This window comes from Phyllobates terribilis, unplaced genomic scaffold, assembly GCF_046119375.1.
Source record: "Phyllobates terribilis strain yellow unplaced genomic scaffold, ASM4611937v1 Scaffold_3__8_contigs__length_932513732, whole genome shotgun sequence".
Taxonomy (NCBI): Eukaryota; Metazoa; Chordata; class Amphibia; order Anura; family Dendrobatidae; genus Phyllobates; species Phyllobates terribilis.
Window position 1 is genome coordinate 381,329,939 of NW_027362763.1, and position 23,401 is coordinate 381,353,339.

Sequence of the window (23,401 nt, forward strand, 5' to 3'; positions counted from 1 at the left end):
GCATCGTCAGCACTAAACATCTTCGTCGCCATTTCAAAACTGTGCAGAAGGGTGCATAGGTCCCTGATCTGAGATCACTCCTCCAGCGTGATTTGCCCCACCTCTGGATCTCGTTGGCCCAGGCTATACGTCAGAATGTATTGCACCAGGGCTTGTCGGTGCTGCCACAGTCGCTGCAACATGTGCAGAGTTGAATTCCACCGGGTAGGCACATCGCATTTTAGCCGGTGAAGTGGCAGGCCCAACGACTTCTGTAGGGATGTAAGTCGCTGAGCTGCTGAATGCGAATGGCGGAAGTGTGCACACAGCGACCGTGCCCTCTGTAGAAGGCCGTCTAGTCCGGGATAGTGGGCTAAAAATTGCTGGACAACCAGGTTCAAGACGTGAGCCATACAAGGCACGTGTATGACATTGCCCCGGCGAAGGGCCGCACCCAGGTTTGCAGCATTGTCGCACACGGCCTTCCCTGGTTTCAGGTCCAGTGGAGACAACCATTCATGAAATTGGTTCTCCAGAGCTGACCAGAACTCCTCAGCTGTGTGACTCACATTTCCCAGACATTTCAAAGTAAAAACCGCCTGATGACGTTGAGCCCTACTGCCAGCATAGTAAGGAGGTGTGCAGGATCCCTTCTGCGCAGTTAGAAAGCTTGTGGCATGACCAGACAGGCTTTGGGTGCAGGTGGAGGACCGAGAGGAGGTTGAGGAGGCAGAAGCAGTGGAGGAACTTTGAGATAAAGAGGATTGACGCACAACTCGTGGGGACGGCAAGACTTGGACAGCAGCCCCTTGTCCTGCTGTCACCATAGTTACCCAGTGCCCAGTCAGCGACATGTAACGCCCCTGTCCATGCCTACTCGTCCAAGTGTCTGTGGTGAAATGCACCCTGTCACACACAGAGTTTCTCAAAGAAGCGGTGATGTTGTGTGCGACATTCTGGTGGAGCACAGGCACACCTTTCTTTGAGAAGTAGTGCCGACTGGGCATCTGGTACTGGGGCACTGCGACGGACATAAGGTCACGAAAATCCTCTGTGTCCACCAGGCGGAAAGGCAGCATTTCTGTAGCCAAGAGCTTGCAGATGGTGAAATTCAACCTCTTAGCTTTCTCATGGCTAGGAGGAAATGGTCTTTTACTTGTCCACATCTGAGGGACCAAGGGCTGGCTATTGTGCTTAGACGGGGTTGATAAGGGTGTCCCCGGCATCTGCCGGTCTGTGAGGAAGATGCAGGCGGACATGTTAGGTTGCCTTGATCCAAAGGTGGTGCTATCGATGTCGGACAGCGCTCAACACCAGCTGGTGTTACCACCTCCAAAGAAAATGATGACCTGCCAATCACGCTGGCTGTTGCGGGTAAAGAGGTGGCAGGTCTGCGCCCCAAAACAGGTGTGACTGCTGTCCCCCCAGTCACAGAGGATGAAGAGGCCGCGGATGCACAAGATATGGCAGACAGTGGTTGGCCCGGCCGGCTAGGCCGCATTGTAGCACAGTGAACTTCCCACTGCAACTTATGCTTCATGTCCATGTGCCGGTTCATGCATGAAGTACTCAAACTATGTATTTTTTGGCCTCTACTTAGCTTTTGCTGACAAATGTTACAGATAACACGAGTTGGGTCATCTTTATCGATCTGAAAAAATGCCCAGGCTATGCAAGGCTTAGCACCCATGCGACCTGAAGAGCCACCACGACTTGTGGTGAGAGGCAGAGTTGTGTTTGAGGATGCAGTTGTTGACGTGCTTCCAGTACTACGTCTCTGTCCAGGAAGGCGCAACCTGACCTCGTCGTCACTAGCATCTTCCTCCACCTCCTCTGCTGACCTCATCTCTTGGCTGACTGTGGGTTGACAGTAAGTGGGATCTCCAACCTCATCATCATCACCCTGTGCGTTATCACACCCGTCGTCCTCAGAGCCAACCTGTTCCTGCCCTGACAAAAAACTAAAGTTGTCGCTCCAATCAGGTATTTGAGTCTCATCATCGTCTTCCTCATTGTCTCCACCAACAGGAGTTACAGTTTGGGAATGAGGGTCTACATTATGGTCAGAACCTTCTGTTTCTGGTCCTGGATCCGGCTCATAAAGATTCTGGGCATCAGTGCAGATCATTTCCTCGTCTGGATTCACAGAAGCGCTGGAGTCGACCTCTGATTCCCAGGCTATAGTATGAGTAAACAGCTCTGCAGACTCAACCATCTGTTCTACCTCATACTCAGATGGGCAGCTCGAGATTTGGGAGCTGTGAGGAAGCAAGTGCGAATGGGGTGACACCTTTGAGGACTGGAGTATTTGTGATGTTGAAGTTGATGTGGGGGAGAGCCCACTTAAAGGAACACTTGATATCCGTTGAAGCAACTGCTGTTTTTGTGCCTCATCAGGAATTTGTAGCGATTGGCGTGGCCGTAAGAAAGGGATCTTATCACATTGTCCGCTAAAGGAAGTAGACATTTTAGTTTGGCTGGAAGATGGTCTTTCTTCTGCAGATGTTACTGTTGCTTTAACACCTACCCCACGGACACAACCTTTTTTCCCCTTCCCAACACGCCTATTCCCCTTTCCACCAGAAGCAGGCCTTTTTCCACTCATTTTGGTGGTTAACTAATTCACAACTCTGGAGTTGTTTGCACAAAAAAACAATGGATGGGAACCGAGCAGAGCTGAGTGGCCAAACTGTGGTATTAGGCCAAAACTATTGGCTGGGTTAGATGCAGAAAAAAATTATATTCAATTTGCAACCTGATGGAGGTCAGTATAGATGGACTAATAGAACAAGTCCCACACACAGCTAGAAGCCCAAATATTTTTTCAGAGGTAGATGCAGAAAAAAATTGTATTCAGTTTGCAACCTGATGGAGGTCAGTGTAGATGAACTAATAGAGAAAGTCCCACACACTGCTAGACGGCCAAATATTTTTTCAGAGCTAGATGCAGATAAAAATTATTTTTAATTTGCAACCTGATGGAGGTCAGTATAGATGGACTAATAGAGAAAGTCCCACACACTGCTAGAAGGCCAAATATTTTTTCAGAGCTAGATGCAGATAAAAATTATTTTTAATTTGCAACCTGATGGAGGTCAGTATAGATGGACTAATAGAGAAAGTCCCACACACTGCTAGAAGGCCAAATATTTTTTCAGAGCTAGATGCAGATAAAAATTATTTTTAATTTGCAACCTGATGGAGGTCAGTATAGATGGACTAATAGAGAAAGTCCCACACACTGCTAGAAGGCCAAATATTTTTTCAGAGCTAGATGCAGACAAAAAATTATTTTGAATTTGCAACGTGATGGAGGTCAGTATAGATGGACTAATAGAACAAGTCCCACACACTGCTAGAAGGCCAAATATTTTTTCAGAGCTAGATGCAGATAAAAATTATTTTTAATTTGCAACCTGATGGAGGTCAGTATAGATGGACTAATAGAGAAAGTCCCACACACTGCTAGAAGGCCAAATATTTTTTCAGAGCTAGATGCAGATAAAAATTATTTTTAATTTGCAACCTGATGGAGGTCAGTATAGATGGACTAATAGAGAAAGTCCCACACACTGCTAGAAGGCCAAATATTTTTTCAGAGCTAGATGCAGAAAACAATTATATTCAGTTTGCAACCTGATGGAGGTCAGTATAGATGGACTAATAGAACAAGTCCCACACACAGCTAGAAGCCCAAATATTTTTTCAGAGGTAGATGCAGATAAAAAGAATTTTTAATTTGCAACCTGATGGAGGTCAGTATAGATGGACTAATAGAGAAAGTCCCACACACTGCTAGAAGGCCAAATATTTTTTCAGAGCTAGATGCAGACAAAAAATTATTTTGAATTTGCAAAGTGATGAAGGTCAGTATAGATGGACTAATAGAACAAGTCCCACACACTGCCAGAAGGCCAAATATTTTTTCAGAGCTAGATGCAGATAAAAATTATTTTTAATTTGCAACCTGATGGAGGTCAGTATAGATGGACTAATAGAGAAAGTCCCACACACTGCTAGAAGGCCAAATATTTTTTCAGAGCTAGATGCAGATAAAAATTATTTTTAATTTGCAACCTGATGGAGGTCAGTATAGATGGACTAATAGAGAAAGTCCCACACACTGCTAGAAGGCCAAATATTTTTTCAGAGCTAGATGCAGAAAAAAATTATATTCAGTTTGCAACCTGATGGAGGTCAGTATAGATGAACTAATAGAACAAGTCCCACACACAGCTAGAAGCCCAAATATTTTTTCAGAGGTAGATGCAGATAAAAATTATTTTTAATTTGCAACCTGATGGAGGTCAGTATAGATGGACTAATAGAGAAAGTCCCACACACTGCTAGAAGCCCAAATATTTTTTCAGAGCTAGATGCAGAAAAAAATTATATTCAATTTGCAACCTGATGGAGGTCAGTATAGATGGACTAATAGAGAAAGTCCCACACACTGCTAGAAGGCCAAATATTTTTTCAGAGCTAGACGCAGACAAAAAATTATTTTGAATTTGCAACCTGATGGAGGTCAGTATAGATGGACTACATACAGCAACAGCGGTGCCGTCTAACATGCAGCTGCAGCAGTGAGAAAATGCTGGCGACGGGGAAAATGGCTGGGTCTTATAGGGCAAGGACATGTGACATACACTGCCAATGACACATGCCCTTGCTTGTGTGAAAAAAAGCACTTCGCTCCGTGTGTGCGCTGCTGATAGGCTGACAGATTGCACCTCCCCACTGTAAATGCGGGAAAGAGAAAAAAAATGGAGATCTTCATTATTCCTGCAGAGATCCATCCCCTGCCCCTCCCCCCGCCCCGCTGTATACTCAAACTGCGTATTAACATTAATTTTCATCATTACTGAGAAAAAATCCAGTTATGATTTTGGTGCACGAACAGTTATCGAACATAACCTCGAACGGCCGAATTTTTCTCAAATCGTTCGTGTTCGCCGAACGGCTTGAACACCGCCCAAAACAGCTCGAATTTGAGATTGGCGAACAGTTCGAGTCGAACAACGCTCATCTCTATTTTTGACCCATTGCTTTCAATTGAGTCAGTCAAATATGCAGCAAAAATCCGCAGCAAATCTACAAATATTTTTATACCTGCGTTTTTGCTGTGGATTTGACTGACTCAATTGAAGTCAATGGGTGAATAACATGGCAAAAACGCACAAAGAATTGACAATCCTGACTGGACAATTCCTGATTATGTGCAGTGCTCTTCAGGATTGTCATTGCTGGCACAATGATTCTCTAGCGGTTTTGGCCCATTTCCACTCAGAAAAAAACGCAGCGAAAACGCACCAAAAACGCACCGTGTGCACATAGCCAAAGACAAAGACTAAAGAAAGGCAATGGTGTCAAAATGTAACTGAAACTCATTTGCAAAAATAATTTTCAGCTCAAAATTCATGCATTTAAGTAAAGAATGACCCCAAAGGTGTCCATATCTTTTAACAACACACGGAACCTTAAACCCTACACTTCAGGCAGGGCTTAATGTAGCCTGAGGATGAAAAGTAAATAAAACATTGTTTCTTATTTAGAAAACATACTTTGTTACAATCATTTTAATATAAATATTGGCCATGAATATTCATTGTACAATTCTTGGGCTTATTTAAGGAAAATTAATTCAATGTAAGTTATTGAATATTAAAGAGGAAAACCCCGTTCAAAAATTAATTTCCATTACTAGTGAACCAAACAGCAAGAATTTAATTATTAGAGGTGTACCTGAATGTTTCATTGTGTGAAAATATAATTGCAAACCCCACCCTGATATATAAGTTAATGAGGCTATAAGCTATGCCAATAGGTGTTTTAGAAAACAATATAATAAATAATGTCATGATAAACATACGATAATATCAGGATTAACTTATAATAAATACAAAAAAGTACAAAAGAACGGTTGCACCTTTAACAGTATAAATATTTATTATGTATCAAACACAAATTGCTGGTCAAAACAAATGAAAATTAAAAAATGTGCACATTGCAACAGAACCTGTTGCCTAGGCCAAAAATCAGCAACAAGTAATAAAAGGTGCCTATATAAAAGGTAAGCAGCAACACTGTGCAATAAAGTGAAAAGTACATAGTTACCCAGGTAAATTGACTTATACGAAAAGCATCATAATGGAATAAGCACCCTACGTGTATCACCACAGGAGGGAGCTTCCTCAGGGTCTTTCAGTTAGTTTGAATTGCAAATTCCTTATAGGGGTTTTGGTTAACACTCCATAAATATACAGGTGGTGCCCATTCCATTGGGACTTCTTGGTAACTTATGACAATGTCATGCTTAACTTACTTTGAAACCATCTGCTCCTTGTAGTCCCTTGAAACCAGGATCCCCACGATCACCCTTTATAAAATAGAATTTCTTCTTAATTATGAACAGCAAACAATAAGCAGTCCTTTATGTCAAAAGTGGTAATACTTGCCCCTTATCTTTAGAATCAGATTACCTCAGGATAATGATAAAGCTTTTTTGATTTATGGCATAAAGAGATTGTACAGACAGGCTCTTCTGCTACAAAGACTGTGTCACGGTTAAACTACAGAACATTGCTGGATGGTGGTCTGATCCTGTAGCACTAGTGTATTTAGCGTATAGCTAAAATGCTGGTCTTCACAGGTGTACTGGGCTTTCAGCAGGCCACCAGCTGCTATAGAAACCCATTGAACCCCACAATCCCATTGCAGTGGGTCAATGGGTGCCTAGCCTAGAACTCGTTCAATGCTGCTTAGCCCTACAGGCACAGAGAGAAGAGAGTTAGGAGAGCTAGGTGCATCCTTTTTGTACCCCTTGCTGCTGGTGGCTGGTTTATATACTATTTGATCAAAAACTATTACCTAAATACCTCATATTTTATATGTTTAGCAATAGTGGGATTCATATATTCATTAATTGCATTGTGCTGATGTATTTTGTTAGTATATATCTGTATATTTTTAGATGCTACTGTCAGAGATTGACAGAGGCATTTAAAGAGTTACCTGCAGCGATGGAAGTTTATTTCTGATACATGCAGATGGCAGCTGTACAACACAGTCAGCATCTGCCAGTTATGGTGTGAGTACAGATACTGAGACCACTCCATACACCCATACCCACTGCATGACATAATGGGACATCATGAAGCGGGAAGGGGTTAAGCACTGTATCAGGTTGAGCATTGAACTGATACAGTTGTCACCAATTATCCAATGCAATTGGTGCTCTACATAAAATGAATCATAGTACTTTTTCAAGACCATAACGTATGTTGATGCTTGCTTCTCAGAAGTATCTCTTATACTCTTCTACAAATAAATACTTTAGTTATATTAATCGTTATGTCAAAGATAAATTATATACAGTCATGGCCAAAAGTATTGAGAATGAGACAAATAGTAATTTTTCCAAAGTTTACTGCTTCATTTTTTGTAATGGCAATTTGCATATACTCCTGAATGTCAAAGAGTGATCAGCTTAACAGCAATTACTGTACTTGCAAAGTCAATATTTGCCCAGAAAATGAACTTTAACCCCCAAAACACATTTCAACATCATTGCAGTCCTGCCTTAAAAGGAGCAGCTAACATTGTTTAAGTGATTGATCCATTAACACAGGTGTGGGTGTTGATGAGGACAGGGCTGGTGATCAATCAGTCATGATTAAGTAAGAATGACATCACTGGACACTTTGAAAGGAGGCTGGTTCTTGGTATCATTGTTTCTCTTCAGTTAACCATGGTTATCTCTAAAGAAACACGTGCAGCCATCATTGCACTGCACAAAAATGGCCTAAGAGGCAAGAGTATCGCAGCTACAAAGATTGCACCTCAGTCAACAATCTATCGCATCATCAAGAACTTCAAGGAGAGAGCTTCCATTGTTGTCAAAAAGGCTCCAGGGCGCCCAAGAAAGACCAGCAAGCGCCAGGACCGTATCTTAAAACTGTTTCAGCTGCGGGATCGGACTACCAGCAGTGCCGAGCTTGCTCAGGAATAGCAGCAGGCTGATGTGAGTGCTTCTGCACGCACTGTGAGGCGGAGACTCTTTGAGCAAGGGCTGGTTTCAAGGAGGGCAGCAAAGAAGCCACTTCTCTCAGGAAAAAACATCAGGGACCGACTGAAATTCTGCAAAAGGTACAGGGAGTGGACTGCTGAGGACTGGGGCAAAGTCATTTTTTCTGATGAATCCCCTTTTCGATTGTTTGGGACATCTGGAAAACAGCTTATTCGGAGAAGAAGAGGTGAGCGCTACCACCAGTCTTGTCTCATGCCAACTGTAAAGCATCCTGAAACCATTCATGTGTGGGGTTGCTTCTCAGCCAAGGGAATCGGCTCACTCACAGTCTTGCTTAAAAACACAGCCATGAATAAAGAATGGTACCAGAATGTCCTCCAAGAGCAACTTCTCCCAACAGTCCAAGAGCAGTTTGGCGCCCAACAATGCCTTTTCCAGCATGATGGAGCACCTTGCATAAAGCAAAGGTGATAACTAAATGGCTCATGGAACAAAACATAGAGATTTTGGGTCCATGGCCTGGAAACTGCCCAGATCTTAATCCCATTGAGAACTTGTGGTCAATCATCAAGAGACGGGTGGACAAACAAAAACCAACAAATTCTGGCAAAATGCAAGCATTGATTATGCAAGAATGGACTGCTATCAGTCAGGATTTGGTCCAAAAGTTGATTGAGAGCATGCCAGGGAGAATTACAGAGGTCTTGAAGAAGAAGGGGCAACACTGCAAATATTGACTTGCTGCATTAACTCATTCTAACTGTCAATATAACCTATTGGTACTCATAATATGATTGCAATTATATTTCTGTATGTGATATAAATATCAGACAAACACTAATAAAAACCAGAGGCCAGCAGATCATGTGAAAATATAATTTTGTTGTCATTCTCAAAACTTTTGGCCATGACTGTAGATACTGGTTAGATTGATATTTAGATAGATAAATAGATAATATAATTATTAGAATGTATGCATACCCTTTCACCAGGTATTCCTCTCTCTCCCTTTTCTCCCTTTATGCCTGGATCTCCCTAGATAAACAGAATCAAATCATTTCAATATGGAGATAAAATAGTAATGCATTAAAAATATATTGAAATTAAAAAGTTTACTATGATCCCTGGGTCACCAACTCTTCCATAAGCTCCAGGATTGCCACGGACACCCTAGGCCATTAGATAAAATAAAAATAAAATCTATTAGTGAAATACTTTTTTCTTCTTTTTGGCAGGATCATCTGTAATAGCAGGCTTTATAATGTTGGTGATGGAAAAGTGACAATATGTGGGGTTTACTCACTGTACAGAGGTGCAGGACAGTCCACCAGATTGTATACGGGTGTAACAAATAGGCTCATCATCATTATAATGCACTACACGTAAATTTGTGACTGACATCTTATATACATTACTATACTTAGGTTCGGTTACATGTGTTTTTGATGCATTTCCGCCTCAGAAATGCACTAAAAACATGTGCTGATTTTTGCTGTGTATTTTCAGCATCTAATGTAAGTTTATGGGGAAAATACACACAGAAAACTCAGCGTACCCACAGGAGAAATTGACATGCTGTAAATTTGAAAAATGCACCGCAGGTGAGTTTACTCAGTGTTAAAAATCATAGTGGGCCTGAGATCTTTATGAATACCATCCACTTTGCAAGAACTGTAAGACGTTGCGTTTTCAACGCAGCAAAAACATCATGCAGTGTTAGACACGCACCAAAAGCTCATTGTGGGAACATAGCCTAATGTATGTCCCAGAATATACCACCATAAGGCCACGTGCACACGCTGAGTATTTGGTTAGTATTTGGTGAGTTTTTTAGCTCAGTATTTGTAAGCCAAAACCAGGAGTGGAATAGTCAGTGGAAAAGTATAATAGAAACAAGTCACTACTTCTGTATTTATCACCCACTTCTGATTTTGGCTTATAAATACTGAAGTACAAACTCACCAAATACTCAATGTGTGCATGCGGCCTTAGGGTGGTGCCGGAAACTCTAAAAGGTATAGTCCATATATATGTTCTTCATAGACAAGAAAAAAGAGTGGCACTCACAGTGAAACAGCTGTTGCCTTTTTAACCCTCAACTGGTGAGGTGGGATTTTTGTCACGCAACTGGTGATGTGGGGTTTCCTATACCCCAGTGTTTAGAAATCTCTTATTTTTACAGAAAATGCAAAGATCACGTTTTGTTTTAATCGTTTTCTTATTGGCGATTGATTACACATGAGTATAACAAATTTTTGACACCCACAAATGGATGGAAGCTAGTGAGACACGTATCCTCATACCAGCATTTTTCAATGAATGGCAGCCGAACAAAAATTACCTGGGGTGTGGCAAACCCCACCTCACCAGTTGAGGGTTAATGTTGCCTGCATGCACACCCCATCTACAGTTGCACAAAAATAAAGTATATGTGCATTTTACTTCCAGGTTGAGTGCCACTCTTTTTTCTCTTCACTCTTAAAATGAAATCAAATATATGTTTATAATAGTAAATAAAATATAACTTGATAATTGTGCTTAAAATAAAGTTTTTAAACAATATTATCATTATACAGCATTGTCGATAAATTACCAGATTTCCTACTCGTCCAGAAAGTCCTCGTTCTCCTTCATGCCCTTTCTTGCCCTAATGATTGAACAGAAATATTTTAAAATTTTATCCCCTTCACGACATATGACATATGTCCCTGATAGTGATGAGCGAGCATGTTCTGTTAACCCTTTCGGCAAGCATGCTCGGGTGCTCACCGAGTATATTCAGCGTGCTCGGGTGTTATGCTTTAGTCACTCCGTGCTCATGATTTGCGATTGTTTGACAGCTTTAATACATGTGAAGAATGCCTAAGATATAGGCATTCCTCACATGTGTTAAAGCTGTGAAACAGTCGCAAATCATGAGCACGGAGTGACTAAAACATAACACCCAAGCATGTTGAAGATACTCGGAAAACACCTGAGCATGGTCGTAAATCTCGAGTAACGAACATGCTAGCTCATCACTAGTCCCTGAATTTGATGTGTGCTCTGGAGCTGAGCCCACGTCTTTCTCTGCACATGACAGCTGATTTAATTAGATGTCATGTGCCTTTAACAGCTGCAAGTTTATCGGAGCTCCACCTGCAGCTATCAACCAGTTAAATCCCGCTGTCAATCTCTGACAGCGGGATTTCAAAAGCGCCAACTGGCACCGCGCTACAAATCCCACCCCATTGGCGCCCATGGCTGGCGTTCATAGGAGATCGTCATGTCTGCCATACACAGCGGTGTTGAGGCACTGCTATGTATTGCACAGGCAATCAGATGATAGCAGCTTCAAGTCTCCTAAAGCAGTGTTCCCCAACTCCAGTCCTTAAGGCCCACCAACAGATCATGTTTTCAGGATTTCCTTAGTATTACACAGGTGATGGAATTATTGCCTGTGCATGTGATTTAATTATCACCTGGGCAATACAAAGGAAATCCTGAAAGCATGAACTGTTGGTGGGCCTTGAGAACTGGAGTTGGGGAAACCTGTCCTAAAGGGACTAATAAATACTGTAAAAGGTAAGAAAAAAAAGTTTTTAAAAATATGAAAAAAAATTTAAAAAACACAAAAGTTCAAATCACCCCCCTTTTGCTACATTGAAAATTAAACAATAAAAAATACACATATTTGTTATCATTGCATTCATAAATGTCCGATCTAGCAACATATAAAGTAAATTAATCAGATCGGTAAATGACATAATGAAAAAAAAAATGGAAATGGCAGAATTATGGGTTTTTGGCCCCCACAACATTGCAATAAAATGCAATTACAGGCGATCAAAACATTGTATCTACCCCAAAATTGTATCAATAAAAACATCAGCTCAAGGCGACAAAAAAATAAGTCATCACCCAGCCCCAGATCCAAAAAAAATGGAAATGCTACGGGTCTTGAAAAGTGGCGACAAACCACTTAAATAAAAAATAAACTATACATGTTTGGTATCTGCATAATCGTAGTGACCTGGGGAATCATACTGCCACATCAGTTTTACCATATACTGAACCTGGTAAATAAAAAAAAAAAAACATTTGTGGAATTGCACATTTTTTTGCAATTTCACCGCCCTTGGAATTTTTTTCCCATTTCCAGTACACTATATGGTAAAATCAATGGTGCCATTCAAAAGTACGACTCTTCCCGCAAAAAACAAGCTCGCATATAGTTATATTGACAAAAAACTGAAAAAGTTATAGCTCTTGGAAGAAGGGGAGGAAAAAACTAAAACAAAAAACAGAAAATTGCCGTGGCGTGAAAGGGTTAAATTTACTTTTGGGTATCCTTCATTTACTGGGTTTTTATTTTTCCTTTTACCATATCTCCAGCAGAGCCCTGAAGACCTAGAACTCCATGTGTGCATTTGGAACACCGAGGAGAATTTGCTCCGAGGCTCAGCTCTGCAGCTCCAGCACACTAGAAAACAGCAAACAGGAAATGTTATTTTGCCTATGTAGTAAAATGGTAAAATTCATTGTTTTTGCTAAATTGTTAATGTTGCTTGCTCCTTCCAAGCATTACCTCTGCAGCTGCTACTGAGAGCCAAAATTAAATAATGAAATCAATTCTAAAATAGTATGAACTGTAAACTTATTCTGGGATATAAGATCCAATTTTACCTAAAAAATCTATATAGCATGAAATCTATCAAGCCAAACCACATTATGCGAATCAATCTAAACCCAGTTCCAGTACACTCTGGTAATTTACATGATGTTTCCATATACTACTCATGAGCTCAGAGCACCTGTGTGCACAGAAAATTCAGCAAGGTAACCAGCTCACCTGATCAGACAGCTCACAACATTGTTCTTGCAAAGCTTTTGTTGAATCACAGTGGATTTCAAGTTGCTGGATGTCAACCTATAAAACAGGAATATTTTTGGGAAATATTAATTTATTATTATCATGTAATCAGTCAGCATAGATTGAGTCCTAAGGTTATCCAGCAACACATAGTCCATAGAATCATATTACTTCTTCAACTTGTACAGCCTGGTGCCATACCATCCCCTATTGGGGAAATATATGGACTTTTTCCCCATAGTGTATAATAAAGGGAGTGAGCATAGTCACTCTGACCGGTTTACAGCCATACATACTTATTCGATGCATTTTGTGTTCTGCCCAGACAGGCTATTCTTCACTCCCCAAATGCTATAATGTGCCTTGGGCTCCCCTGAGCCTATTTCAAGTTCACCTGTTTTCCTTCTTAGACCACTTTTGGTAGGTACTAAACACTGTATACCGCAACACCCCACAAAACCCGTTGCTTGGGACTTGATCTGACCAAACTCTTTTAGCCATCAAAATTCAACTTGAAAAACCTGATTGTTCACCTGCTGCCTTATATATCTCTCCCTATGACTGTTACATTATTGTACCATTGATTTTTTTTCTTCAAGAATATCATTAAAGTTGTTTCAATTGTTCTTATTTTTGATATGTTGGATTAAAAAAAAGTTGCAAAAGTCCTCAAATCTTAACAATATCAAGACCTGGCAATTTTTCATTTTTGGTGCTTTTTATTTGCCTTCTCGTTTTTCAAAAGCTATAACTTTTTTTAGTTTCCAGTGACCTAGCCATATGACAACTTGTTATTTGCGGGACAAGTTGTAATTTTGAATGACACCATTTATTTTACCTAATAATGCATTAAAAACAGGGAAAAAAATCCAACTGAGATGAAATGGTGAAAAAAGGCAATTCTGGTGTTTTTTGGGGTTTGCTTGCACGGCATACAGTATATAGTAGAAATATCCTAGCAATATATTTATCCCTGTCAGTAGAATTATGGCAATAGCAAATTTATGATTTTTTTTTACATTTTAGTGGTTAAAACTCTGACATTTGTAAAAAAGAAACATTTTGTTTGTGCTACCAGTTTCTGAGACGTGTAACTTTTTGATTTTTCTGTAGATGAAGCTATGTTAGGGCTAGGCTTTAGTTTTATTGTGTTTTTGGGGGGTTGAGTCAACTAAAAAAATAGCAATTCTAGCATTTCATTCCTTTTATTCTTTTCAGTGTTTACCATGCTATTTAAATAATTTTATATCTTGATAAAATGAACTTATGAACACAAAGATATAAAACATTTCTTTACGTTTTTTAATTTCTTTATTTTTCAATGGGGAAAAGAGGGGTGATTTTAACTCCTATATTTTTAATTTTTTAACATTTTTACATTTTTTTATGATGTTTACTTTATTTTTTAGTCCCATTGGGGGATTAGGGAATTTGGACCTGTAATCGTTTGATCACTCTTACTAAGCCAAAACCAGGAGTGGGTGAAAAATGCAGAAGTGGTGACGTGTTTCTATTATACTTTTACTCTGATTGTTCCACTCCTCATTTTGGTTTACGAATACTTATGTAAAATACTGAACAAATACTGAAAGTGTGAATGTGGCCATACACCTCACATGCGACCCATGACTAAAATGTACTTCACAGGTCATCATGTGGGTAAACGGAACCTGACAGGAGAATCATGCTGCATGAACCAAACAATTTGCATTATATTCTGCCAATACTCCTTTTTATACACAATTTTATACATTTGAAAATATATAATAAATAATTTACTCTATACATATTCAATCTATTTTACAATACAACTCAGTATTTCTTACCATCGGGAGGGATTGTGATTTTCCTGGCATACTTGACAAAACCATTTTCTTCTCATGAACTTTCTGCTCAGCTATTTTAACTGAATTCACTTCGATACAATCCAAAATCACCTTGGCATCATTACTTGTTACACTAAAAGATAACTTATGCCATTTTCCATCAAAAAGTGTTGCAACCTTACTGGATGTATGGAAATGTAATGTCTTGGATGGTGAGGAGTATATTAAGCTCAAAGTTTGAGTATCTTTATTTAAAAATAGTCCAACCTTTTGCTTTTTATTAGCATCTATAATTAGCCATAAGTTCAAGGCATCTTGTGGCTTATTTGATAATATTTTAAATGTGGCTAAGATGGAATATTCTGCGGGTAATCCGTTCTCAGGGAAAGCACTAAAATATAGAAAGACATATGACCAAGTGAATAAGTAGTTCATGTTTTTCAATCCTTTTTAATCAGTTTGTTTAAAAGTTATTTGCTTATTTGAATTGGCAGAAATACATACATACAATAAACCTTGCAAGTACCGTTTACAGGAAACGTCAAAATTTTGGATATTCCAACTCATGAAACAATTGTTATTTATTTTTACTGTACTCACATTTCACGAAAAGAATTTGTAAAAACAACATTGTTTAAGAGTATTTTCACCCAATATCCAAAATCGTTCCATAATAGTACTGTAAATCAGAAATTAAGCAGTATTGGAAGTTCAAGTTCCGCCAATAATGAAAATGTGATAAGTCTCCATTACTGGTAAAATTCAATAAGTCACCAACAGTGTCACCCCCAGATCTTCAATTCCTCTCACCAGTTTCTGTTTTGCAGTTCTCTTAGATGTTTTTTAAGATTGTTATTTTGAGCTCTATATAGAGGTAGATTAGCACAGTTCTTTTCTATCCTGATAGAGTCAATTAGACAAGTGAGTGGTATGGGTTTTACCAAGACTTATGAACAAAATATATTTTTATCTACTTTCAGGCAGTTAGCAATTTCTGAATTTTTTTTATGAACCCTTATTCACACGTTTAGTTAAAATGCCATAAGTAAAGATGCTTCTACAAAATAAGGTCTAAGGGAACCTGTCAGCATTATTTTGCTAAGTATAGTACACACATGGCCATATTGGCGCTGTGATACTGATTAAAACTATACCTGTGGTGAAGAAATCCGTTTTGTGGATATTATGTAATTAGGGTTTGAAGTTCTTTTATAGTCATAGCTTTATACATTGGGGAGAGACTGTGGGTAGGGTCTTCGGTTCTGCCACAGCCCTTCCACTGCTCCTGTTGTCTTTATCGTCCTCCTGGTTTAATCTTCGCGCCATCCTAGCTGCAGGCGATGCTTGCGCACATTGATCTACTGATAGTATTCAGTAAAATGGCCCCTGTGGCAGCACAATTGCAGATTGAGATCTCAGCTCATCTTTGTGCCAAGATCCAAATCTGTGCATGTGCCACTACTGGAACCTCATTATCACCAGTAGTGGAGAAAGACAGTTGGTGGTTTTAGGGCATTCTATATTTGGGAAGGTGGAAAGAATAATTGGTTGCCAAGAATACTTTAACCAAATGGTTTTCTGTCTTCTCAGGGTTTGGCATGTGGTATAGCAGGTTGATAAACTACTGTGGTAGCCTTGGTGGTGATTCAACTGTTGTGGTCCATGTGGGAAGTAATGGCAGATTAGGTGGTAGCTGAAGGATCCTTAAAAATAATTTAAAAGAACTAGGCTGCAAATTGAAGCAAAGGATCTTCAAAGTAATATTCTCTTTAATGCTGAGTATGCCATGTGCAAGACAGGACTGACAGTGGGAGTTAAATGTATGGCTTAGGTTTTGGTGCAGAGCAGAAGTATTTGGGATCCTAAACCACTGGGATGACTTTTTCATTGGGGTGCAATTAGTATTCTGCAGATAAATTGCACCTGAATAGAATTGGGTCTGCTGTGCTGTTGGGGATATCTCTAAACAAAGGTGATGACGAATTTAAAAGGGGAGGATAAGGAAGATAATTAAAGGTTAGGTAAGTGGAGAGGGGCAATACTGAGTGTGAGAATGCAATAGTAAACTGTAGGAGTAGGAATAGGTTAGTGAATAAAGAGATCCAAGTTTTACAAGCAAATTTCATTAAATAATTTCGGAAAGAGAAAGAGGAAAACTAGATGGAAACTTAAAGGTGTGGTCTGAGACCTAAAATTCCCTTTATAAATATCTATTTTTCAACTCTAATCACTTTTGTAATTTGCTTCATTTTAAAATATCCTACTCTTTTTCCTATACAGCTGATCCCAATATGTGCTTTTTCTCACTTTTACTTCCTGTGACTGGTGCATTTGAGGGGAGTCTCAAACTAGATGTTATCAGGAGGATGGCCCTGCACTCACATCTTCCTTCTATCATCTCACCTGAGACAGGACATCATCAGTGGGTAACACAGCACTCACTTACCACAGCATTTTTCATCGCCGCCCTCTGATGACATCCGTAATTAATAGTGCTGATAGAAGCTGGAGGAGGGGTGACTGCAGCACCAGCATACTTCTTATGTCACAGCTGGCCCACATCTTGTTTTTCTGAGACAGGACATCACCAGGGGGCGGTGATATAAGCAGTGTGAATGACATCAGTCCTGTCTCCTGATGATGATTCATTCAAAAAAAAATTGATGGCACCTTCCCTTTAAGTGCTTAACAGCAGCAGGAGAAGATTAGCAGCTGTTAAAGCCACATCCTGGCTGTTTATCACAGCCATCATCTGTCTACATTGATGCAAGATCAGGTTCTGAGCAGCAGGTGTGGCAAAATTTTGTTCTTACAGCATTCATTGTACAGCAAAAAATGACCTGGCAATGTATTTCACCAGGTCAGTATGATTACAGTGATATCATACATGCATAGTTTTTTGTTTTTTTTCCTTTAAGTGCTAAAGAATAATTACGCTTGTGTTGCCGTTTTACGAGACCCATAATGTTTTCAATTTTTGGTTGATGGAGCTGTGTGAGAGCTTGTTTTCTTGCGCCTTGAGCTGACTTTTTTCATTTATACCATTTTAGGATAGAAACAATATTGTGATTGCCTCTTATTGTGTTTTATTCAGGCGTTACGGCGGCCAAAAATACACTTCTTGTGTTTTGATTTTTTTCCTCTTTATGCAACTTCCAGGTTGGCCTTAATAGGAAAAATGGGGGTCAGTTGAACTTTTATATTTTTTATAAACCTTTTTTTTATTTTTAACTATATTTTGTAGTTTTCTTAAGAGACTTGAAATTGTGATAGTCTGATTGCTTGTGCTATACACAACAATAGCATACAGAGCTTTACATAGCATACGGCTTTCATAGGAGCATTTCATAGGTTAACAACCGCGGGTGGAGCTCTGCTTTAAAATTCTCACTGGGTGCAGCATTGAGTATTTGTTGGTGCTCTCAGAGTCTATATTGTCTGCAGTGCTGATATCACCTCAACACCTCGCCTATCAGTGAGCACAATGGATCATGCTATCAATGCAACAGGATGAGTAAAGATCATTTTATTTTTTTGTTAACTGCAACATGAGGACGGGGGTTTTTCTGAAACCAGAATACTCTTTTAAAGAGTATCCGTCTTTTTAGTTTTTATTTTATAAATCAATAGTACACATGGAAATAAAAAACTTTGTAAAATATCTTATTAGAAAAATCTGCTGCTGTCTACTACTGGATTGATCTTTCATCTTCAAAATTGTCAATTCACTGGTAAAATCTGTATTCAATGCAGACAGATTTTATATTAGAGAGATAGGAGATGACAGTTGCTGCTGATAATTTTCTATGGTGAAGGAAGGGTGTAGTTGGAGTGAGGAGCCACAGACAGAGCTCCTCCTTCCCTCCTCTTCCCATCCATATGGAATCTTATCATAGCAACTGCCATCTCCTATTTCAGTAATGTAACAATCTGTCTTCATTGAATTCAGATATTACCCGAGAACTGAGAATTCTGAAAATGAAAGATCAATCCAGGAGGAGAAAGAAGCAGATTTTTCAGATACGATATTTTACAAAGTTTCTTATTTTTATGTGTACTATTGATTTAAAACAGAGGTTATTCTTTAAGGTAGTGTGCTCAGCTACATGAGATGTGCTACTAGCAGGTACAACGGTGTCTCAAAGTCTTGTCTGCTAAACACAATTAATCAATAGCTGCTGCTATACCCATGAGTCTGGTGGAATACAAGTACTTCCATTTAGTCGAAATAACCTAAAAGATAACTGTCCTTCATTCAGCTGCGATTTATCAATTTTTATAATTTTTTTTCTGTAAATTCTATTTTAGGAATTTTAGAAGTATAAAATCCTAATGGACAATGAAAAAATGCTGGAATGGACAATTCAACACATAAAAATTATTTTCTGTAATAAACATGTAATGAAAAGTGCCAATTATGTACAGTCATAAAGGTTCAAAATACTCCAAAGCTTACCCGGTTTAACAGTGTGCTTAAGAGCATTCCAAAATCAGCTAAATACAATCTATGATATTGTTATGCAGCATGTTTCATTTCTCTACATTACTGTATATATTGTCTTAAGAACCAACAAAAAGAATGCTGAATGGTTTCATATTTCACCAATCAAATCGCAAACATATAGAAATAAATTGAATCAGAATGAAAAGTTTTGTGGGAATTTTTGGTAATACCTTTTTTTATTTTTCAGGTGAGCCACAGAGCCCATGCGGATAGCCGATAAGTTTGGTGTGGAGCCATTGACTATTTTCACATCTGAAGTTGTTGAATTTCGAAGTTCACCAATGAGATCATACACTGCAAAATGGAAGTTAATCAAGAAACAATTTTAATTTACATTGCAAATGTTATCATAATACAAATGACAGAATTATGGTTAAAAGGGTTTTCTTATTTCGTTTTCATGAGAGCATCATTCCGCAGCCTCCTGGCTTCCTTCTTGCCAGGGCGCAGTGCACTTCTAATTGTTCAGAACCCTGGCCACACGGGCGTATCTGGTGGAAGAAAGCGGGGCATGTGCCCCATGCACAGCCTGCAGGGGATGCTGACAGTCCGATGTGTCTCCTGGTGGCTGCATTTTGCCCCCCCCCCGGAGTGGGAGTCGACCGCACTCTGTGCCGGCTGTCAAGCTCAGAGAAGGTGCAGCGCGCCCTTCAGACGTGAGTACAATCGAAGCCCTGACCACCGGCCCTTCTGGGTAAGGAAAATGTCAGCAGTACGACCAGGTTATCTGATTACGCTACTGTCGTTCCTCTCCAGTGCCACGGAGGCTTCCTGAGAAAGTCCATGTTCAGGGTCCGTGCCCAAACACTAGGTGTTCGGTACGGATCCCGAACTTTACTGTTCAGGTTCGACCATCTCTTTTCATATGCAATTTTCATACTTACAATTACATGACAGCTAGCTTCTCTCTCTGCTTCACTCAGTGAAGCAGGATCAGTATTGTTTCACTGAACATTAAGAGAATCAGGAAAAGCTGCTCTTCAGCATATAAGTGGTCACAAGACAACTACTCAAACAAATTGAGCAGGGTGATGCAGGCGGGGGAAGCGTTAACGGAATTCTTGCCCCAAGTGCCAGAAAACCTAGATACACCTCTGCTTAGCCCGAACTGTGTTGAAACCAGAGGCAGCTTTGCTACAACAGCCTCGAAGGAGCACTATGGCAATGAAGACAGGCAGATAAAGCAATCCGGCCAGCTTTACAGCAGTGCTTGCAAGATCTATTGGAAAGAGCTAATAAAACACTGCTACTTGCCTAGGTTACTGGCCACTGCTAATAAATTACAGGGGTAGCTGGTGACCTAGGCAAACATTGCAATAAAAAAACACTATTCTTGTGAACAGAGAGCATTGGAAAGGGAAATTTAAGAGATTCATGCGGGCCGAACCACAAGCAGCATGGATCAGAAACTGGCTACATTAGTGCCACTGTATATGTTGAAAAGCCAGTTGGGGACTATGCGCCTCAATTGACTAATACAAGGCAGATCTTCAGCCGACCTTTCAATCTAGGGGCGAAGCTGCCACGGATCTGCCTTGTATTCGCCATCATAAACACATTGTTCCCAGCTGGCTTTCAATATGCAATTTATATAAAACACCGCTGCATTTCAGAACAAAAAACATACCAGGATGCAATAGCGCATCCCGACTCTGATTTTTGCTGCCTGGCGTTCAGGCAGAATAAATCTCCTTTCAGTTTCCCTTTAATAACAAGTACATTGCATTGTTGTTCGTTTCTAGAAGCCCTTGAAATTTTAGCCAGTTGTGACGGGAAGAATAACCCTTTAAATGTGCCGTAAAACATGGTCTCACCACATCAGATTACTCATTACAGTTTCAGGAAAAATCAAATGCTTAGCATGCTGCAATAAAGACTCACTTATTTCTTAAAGGTTTTATGCGCTTTTGCACACACTTTCAAAGATGCACCATAAATAACTAAATGAGGTATCGATGTAAGTAATCCTAATTAACTGGGCAATTTTTCATTTTTATGCTTTTGTTTTTTGATCCCCTTATACCAAGAGCAATAACTTTTTTATTTTTCCGTCGACATAGCCATGTGTTTTTTGCAGGATCAATTGAACTTTTGAATGACACTATCAATTTTATAATGTGAAAATGGGATCAATGTGTTTGTAACACATTTGTAACCTTATTATTGCATTTTACTTCATATTTTTGTAGTTTTTGAGATTTGTTAATAAAAAGTAATTGAAACAAATGACCAATTAGCAATAAAAAAAAATTGAAAAAGTCCTCTCACCATTGGGGTGTGGTGCAGTCTTTGCCTCGCTCGGATCCAGCCAGAGTAGCCTTGTTCATGAATCAGAAAATAGGAGGAATGATCCTGACTAAGACTGCATGTCGAAACGCGTAGGTCAAGATCCTTGTGATCCTTGTAATGCACCAAGAATTTTATTATGGGGTAGCAGCATTTTTAATGGTTCAATAAAAGCTATGTTTTATTCAAGTTTATAGTCTGACACGCTGCATCATTCCTCCTATTTTCAGATAAATTACCAATTAGGAGATAATGAGCTCGTCTTATGTATTCATTTGATTTTGCTATTTCATTTAAAAAATATTAAAATGTCTGCGTTCTCGGTAGTTGATACCTTTTAATGGCTAACTAAAGATACTGGCTAACAAGGTACAAAGATATATTTTTCCTGTGTTTCATTTGACACATAGTTATCTTATAAAACAGGCATTTTTTGAGTAAGTATAATGATGTATTGGAGTAGATCCTTGACTTACCAGAACTAGCAGATTCCTGGCATTTTACAATGCTCATTAAAGTGAGAAAATAAAAGAATCTTGGAAGTGTCATCTTCTCGTTTTGCAATAACATATATCTGAAAACAAGAGCACCAGAACAATCACACTGATGTTGTTATTAATAGTAATAATACATAATTATATACGTTTATCAAATAATACATTATGAGGCTAATGTCATGAATGAAAACGGATAAAATATGTTTACGGTACTTTGTTTTTTTTGATGATCCAGAAAAGTAAGCATCTTCAGCCAAGACACTGATCAAGTTATCTAAATGTAACACATGGCACTAGTTGACTCATATTTTTTTAAAGGAAAACTCTCCTTTTAAACAATAATTTACAACATTACAACATTCCACAATAGAAATGTATGCAAAATGTTTCCTAATCAAATATGTCTACATGTTTTTATTAGCCATTTATTCTTCCAGACCCTGAAACTGGGCCCAGCATGGTGCAAAAATTTAGAATAAAATATATTCGCAACTGATTCCCTATTGTCTAAGATATCTGGTCACCAAGGATGCCAACTTGACTTTTTATTTTCTAAGGAAAGCTCAAAATCACAGACAGACAATATTTTTAAGGACATATTGTAAAAATAATAATCATTATGATTGTTAGTGATGCTTGTCTACAGCCCATAATTCTGATATGAAGACATTATTTGCATTGAGCATAAAATGATTATAATTACAGTGAAAAAAATCTGTATAAGTTTCTTCAGCCTCAAAAATATCACAAACACCTCCATTTTTTTTTCATGGACTGGGCAAAAAAGTGTCCTACTTTTACGAACTCTCCAGGAATTTCTGGACGGTTCGCATACCTGCTGGTTACCAGTCAGTCTCTAAGATTCCCTTTCCAGTGGGGACAGGCATGTGACCACTGCGGCAATCGGTGTCTGCAACAGTAACTAAAGCCTCTAAGTCATGTAGTGTCAAGGCACTGTGGGCTCCTACCCGATCCCTCAAACTAGGGGCACCCAAGTCTATACCTGTCCGCCGGATTACCCCCGATGGTTGTGACGCCGGATTCTCATACCTATCTTTGCTCCTACCTTAACCCTTATCTGATCCATCCCTCACCTAGGTAGGTGACGGGCTGAAGTGTATAGAAAAAAACACTAACCAGACGGACAGGGTTAATAGACAGGGAAAAAAGAAAACTACAATCATACAAATGCACTCACAAAACAGCAGAGTGGAAATAGAGGAGGTATAGGAAAGTGAAACCAAATGTGAGAGAATAACGAAAAACATGCAAACCAACTCCATGCAACAATCCCCAGAAAAACTCTCCAACTGTCAACCCCAAACACTGAACTTTCTCCTTCACCAACAAACCAGGAAGCAGAACTATCACTGGCAACTTCCAAGTGCCAGTGGCGAGCATATATATCAGAGAGTAATGGCCAACACT

The 23,401-nt window shown here is 39.4% G+C and overlaps 1 protein-coding gene across 1 annotated transcript in view; it reads right to left on the reverse strand.

Annotated features, from left to right (window-relative positions):
- The window catches only part of LOC141258552 (uncharacterized), a 67,670-nt gene extending 45,645 nt beyond the window's left edge, over positions 1–22,025 (reverse strand). The window contains exons 1-9 of the mRNA XM_073673530.1: positions 21,953–22,025; positions 19,361–19,484; positions 14,687–15,077; positions 12,840–12,917; positions 12,372–12,470; positions 10,602–10,655; positions 9,125–9,178; positions 8,990–9,043; positions 6,305–6,358 (exon numbers count right to left, since the gene is read on the reverse strand). Of these exons, the coding sequence (XP_073529631.1) occupies positions 6,305–6,358; positions 8,990–9,043; positions 9,125–9,178; positions 10,602–10,655; positions 12,372–12,470; positions 12,840–12,917; positions 14,687–15,077; positions 19,361–19,484; positions 21,953–22,025 (981 nt within the window). The remainder of the gene's footprint in view (positions 1–6,304; positions 6,359–8,989; positions 9,044–9,124; positions 9,179–10,601; positions 10,656–12,371; positions 12,471–12,839; positions 12,918–14,686; positions 15,078–19,360; positions 19,485–21,952) is intronic.
- Positions 22,026–23,401: the final 1,376 nt, after the last annotated feature.